This window comes from Penaeus chinensis, chromosome 4 (genome assembly GCF_019202785.1).
Source record: "Penaeus chinensis breed Huanghai No. 1 chromosome 4, ASM1920278v2, whole genome shotgun sequence".
Lineage (NCBI taxonomy): Eukaryota > Metazoa > Arthropoda > Malacostraca > Decapoda > Penaeidae > Penaeus > Penaeus chinensis.
The window spans coordinates 48707014-48711711 of NC_061822.1; the positions used below are offsets into that span (position 1 = coordinate 48707014).

The following is a 4698-nucleotide window of genomic DNA, read 5'->3' on the forward strand; positions in this document are numbered from 1 at the left end:
CGCGTTGGCGGTCTTAGAACGCTTGATTTGAGAGAGAGGCATGTGGTCCGTTTCCAGAGTGAATTTAGCACCACAAAAGTAATGATAAAACTTGTGAATCCCCTCTATAACCGCTAACAGCTCTCGTTCAACTGTCGAATAATTGCATTCGGCTTTGGAGAGTCTACGGCTGTGGTAAGCTACGGGGAACAATATGCCATCAAACTCTTGCAGAAGGATTGCTCCAACACCTTCTCCCGATGCATCCGTCCGCAAAGTAAAGGGTTTATCTTTGGATGGAAGTCGGAGAATAGGTTCAGAGCACAAGGTTTCCTTTAGTGTAGTGAAGGATTTCTTCTGCTCTGCACCCCACACCAGCTTGATGCTGCAGTCTTTCTTCAGGAGGTTGAATAGCGGAAGAGCAATCTGCGTAAAGTTTTTGATGAAGCTCCGATAATACCCAACGAGGCCGAGGAAAGAACGAAGCTGGTGTTGATTTACGGGTCGCGGTGCCATGCGAATCTTCTGTAGTTTCTCCTGCTGACACTCGCATTTGCCATCTCCAACGGTGTGGCCAAGGAAGTGTGTCCGTGTGAAGGCTATCTCATACTTGCTGGGCTTTAGGGTCATTCGATGCAGAGATAATTTACTGAAAACTACGTCGAGAAGCTTCTGGTGCTCAGCCAAAGTCGATGTATGTACGAGTACGTCATCCATAAAAATTTCTACTCCCGAAATATCTCCAAGTACTTGACGCATGCACCGATTGAAGACTGAGGGGGAGTTCGTTAATCCAAAGGGTAGCACCTTGTATTGATACAGTCCACAGGGGGTTTTGAAGGCTGTTATCTTCCTGCTCTCTGGATGCAAAGGAATCTGGAAGAATCCTTTTGTCAGGTCTAGTTTTGTAAAATATTTAGAGGCAGATAAACGTGAGAAGATAATGCGTTGATCAGACATTGGTTCCGCCTCGAAATGAGTAGCTGCGTTAACGCGACGGTAATCCCCGCAGATCCTGATGTCTCCTCCTTTCTTCTTAACCACAACTATGGGTGAACAATACGAACTCTTGGACGGTTCAATAATGCCCATAGCTTCCAGTTTCTTTATCTCTTTGATCACCAAGTCTACATATCGCAGAGGTATGGGATATGGCTTTGTGCGCACTGGCTCTTTATTACGAAGGACGATTCGATGTTCTTCCACCTTGGCAACTCGGGGTTGATCAGAGAAGATTTCAAGGTACTTCTGAATGATCTCATGGAGGTCTGCCTTATGGTGGTCCTCTAGCTTCGGGTTTATGATAATACTCTCTGGTCCTTCCCTCGAATCAGCCTCAGGAGTCAAGGGCTGGCAGAAACCAGAGTCTTCAGGTATTACGGTTGCCGTACAACCAAACCTTTTCGAGTTATCAACACCTTTCTCAGAAGAGAAGCGTCGTCGAACATTGACTGAACGTCGATTATCACTCTTTTCTTGTTGACGAGTTGCATGGCTAGACTGAGGTACAGGGGAGGACCTTGGATAATATTTCTTTATCATGTTTATGTGGAAACGTTTCTTCTCGTGGCCGATTCCTACGATGTAATTAACGTCTGAAACTCGTTTGAGAATAGTCCACTCCACTGTGCTAAGAGCTTGTTTGTGCTCGTAGGTAGCAATATCAAGCACTGATCTCCTTCATCAAGAGTACGAAACTTGGCTTTCTTGTTATAATAAGACTTCTGAGTGACCTGGCTTTTCAAAAGCTCCTCTTTTGCGAGTTCGCACGTAGAATGCAAGCGTTCACTCAGATCCAGAACATACTGATAAGAGGTGGTGATTACTGGGTCATCCTCAGTGTTGTCCCACAGCTCCCTCAGAACTTGCAAAGGGCCTCTTACTGGTCTACCGTACACCAACTCAAATGGGGAGAATCTTAAGGAACTTTGCGGGGCTTCTCTGTAGGCAAACAGCAGCGGTGCCAAGAGACGAGGCCATTCCCGCGGCTGGTCTGCTGCCATACGTTTTAGCATCTTCTTTAGTGTGCCATTAAATCGCTCACAAAGACCATTTCCTTGTGGGTGGTATGGTGTAGTTCTCATGCCCTTTACTGAAAGGAGCTTCCAGGTCTCTTCCATCATGCCTGATGTAAACTGTGTACCTCTGTCGCTCAGTACTTCCTTGGGTATGCCGATTCTGCAGAACATATCAAAAAGAGCTTCTGCAACCGTGGCAGCTTCTATGTTCTTCAAGGCAACAGCTTCTGGCCATCTTGTTGCAAAATCAACGACTGTAAGGATGTATTTCGATTTATCGTCAGCACAAGGTGTGATGGGACCCACAATATCGACAGCCACGCGAGAGAACGGTTCCGAAATCACAGGAAGTGGCTGTAGAGGTGCTGCAGTATTGCGTCCCTTGTCCGTTGTCTTCTGACATATGTCACAGGAATGGCCGAGTCTTAAGATTTCAGCTCCCATTCCAGGCCAGAACATGGTGGCTTGTATTCGGGCGAGAGTTTTGGCTGCCCCCATGTGACCTCCGAGGAGCGAGTGGTGCCCCAACTTGAAGACTTGTTGGCGACATCCAGCTGGAACAACGAACTGCAGCTTCACCTCACCCTGAGGCAAGGTAGTTCGTCGGTAAAGTCTGTTGTTCTGCCATATAAAGTCCATCTTTATTCCCCTGTAGAGGCGAACATGACGTTGCTCAGCATATTCACGTAGTTTGGAGAGGGTGGCATCATTTTTCTGCTGCTCAGCTATATCCTCGCCTTTTAGTAGTGCCTCCAGACCTTGTGGATTTGCCAGTCGTGTACTGATCTCAGAGCGACGTGCAGCAGCTCTCGTAGTGACAGCAGCACTGGTCTGATCCATAATGTCTGCAGATATGGTTGGTCCATCGCGAACACCAGGGGATTCTGACATAAGGGGGACATCTTGTGCAGCAGGTTCACTCTCCTCTGCAGTTTGTGTCATCGCGTCCTTGCCTCCTTCCACCTGGGTCTGCGTCTGGACCTCTTTCGCCGGGACCAGGCCAGCTCCAGGCACGTTGCCCAGGACAAAATCGAAGGCGGGCTTATCCATAACAGCAGCAGTCACAGTGCCTGTAAAATAAGGGGACTGGCAGAAAACCTTTGCCTCACGGACAACTATTTGTGAACCATCAATCATTGTAACACGAACGGTTTTGCCAGTATAATCCTTTCTTTTTACATACCTTTTTTTAACTACACATCCTGTAGAGCCAGAGTCTCGCATGATAATTGCTCTGCGACCCTGGACTAGGCCCTCTGCAGTAGACAATCTCTTGCTGGCTGCTGAAGGCAAGGGAAGAGGAGAGCATGCACAGAGTACATGGTGGCCAAGTGCCAGGCCAGACAGATGTACCTGGGGCTCCTCCTTTTCCGGGACACTGTTCACGGTAGCCAAGTGACCGGACTGGTAGAACGGCTTCTTTTCACCCCCTTTCCGTGGCATATTGAAAGGCTGGTGCCTGTGTTCTCCCGGCTGTGCTTTTGCAGTTTCAGGAGATTTTGACTCCCTGCGATCACCGACGCTTCTCAGAGCAGGTTTCTTTGACTCTTGCTTTCGTTCGCCCTCTTTCTTCACCCTATAGTTGTAGCCATAAGCAGAGAACCAGCCATCCGCTATGTCCGCGGTCTCCGCCAGGCTAGTAACTTTGTTCATTCTCAGCTGAGCTCGCAATCCCTTGGGCAGCGAAGCGAGTAGTTGCGTAACCAGAATGAGCTCCAGGATACCTTCCTTGGTGTCAGGTAAATTACTCCTTCGATGCCAAGTCTTGAAGAGATGAGAGAGACGAATGATGAAAAGCTTGCAGGTCTCCTGCTCGTCAAGGTGAGCTTCCTGGAACCTGCAACGGGCCTGCTCGAGGCTTATAGCGTAAGCACTCAGCAGAGCTTCCTTTAATTCGCTGTACGTCAAATTACCTTCGATTTCGGTGCGGTGATAAACATCCAGGCTGTGGCCCTGGAGGCGGGTGACGAGCTGCAGAAACATCGTCTTCTCGTCCCACCCGTGATCGGCTGCGACCCTTTCGAATACGAGGAAATAAGCTTCGACCTGGTCTGCGTCGTCAGGAAACATCGGCAACTTCGTTTTGGGAGGAGCCACGGGCGTGGGCGGCGTAGCTTTAAGGACTTCTATCTTATGCTTAAAATTTAGCTCCGCCATCCGAATTTCGTGCTCCCGTATCGCTTCGGCGGCCGCAAACTCGCGTTCGCGATCTTCCCGCTCTCTGCGCTCCGCCCGCAGGTCTCGATGCTGGTCCTGCACATACTTAGCAATATCACGGGGATCAGTCAACCCCAAGTCTGCAGCCTCCTGCTTCAATACCTCTAAATCCATTTCTAGATAAGTTAATTTCAGTTTTGTTCGTGCTAATGAATAACTAGTGCTATTGAATAACAAGTGCCACGTACGAACGAGTTCTTGGTTCAGTCACTTATAATTATTGTTCATACTATTGGTTCGTTAGTACCACTGACATCTAGCTAATGATGGGAATGAATGAAATGTGTGCAAGAGAATAATATAAAACACGTCCCCTATATCACAATAACAAGGGAAAGCGAATGCTTATAACCCTATCATGGAATGTAACAAGTCAAAATTGAAATTATGGATACCGTCGTGATTCCCGTCTGCTTATATGCAAGCACATTTACTTTACTTATTCAAATAAATATCAGTGGCCCCACGTTGGGCGCCATTGTCA

At 48.0% G+C, this 4698-nt stretch overlaps 1 protein-coding gene across 1 annotated transcript; it reads right to left on the bottom strand.

The window, feature by feature from the left end:
• Positions 1-1556: 1556 nt before the first annotated feature.
• LOC125025312 lies at positions 1557-4328 on the bottom strand. Its single transcript, XM_047613287.1, has one exon. It carries the CDS (start codon positions 4326-4328, stop codon positions 1557-1559), a length of 2772 nt encoding a protein of 923 aa, XP_047469243.1.
• Between the last annotated feature and the right edge of the window lie 370 nt (positions 4329-4698).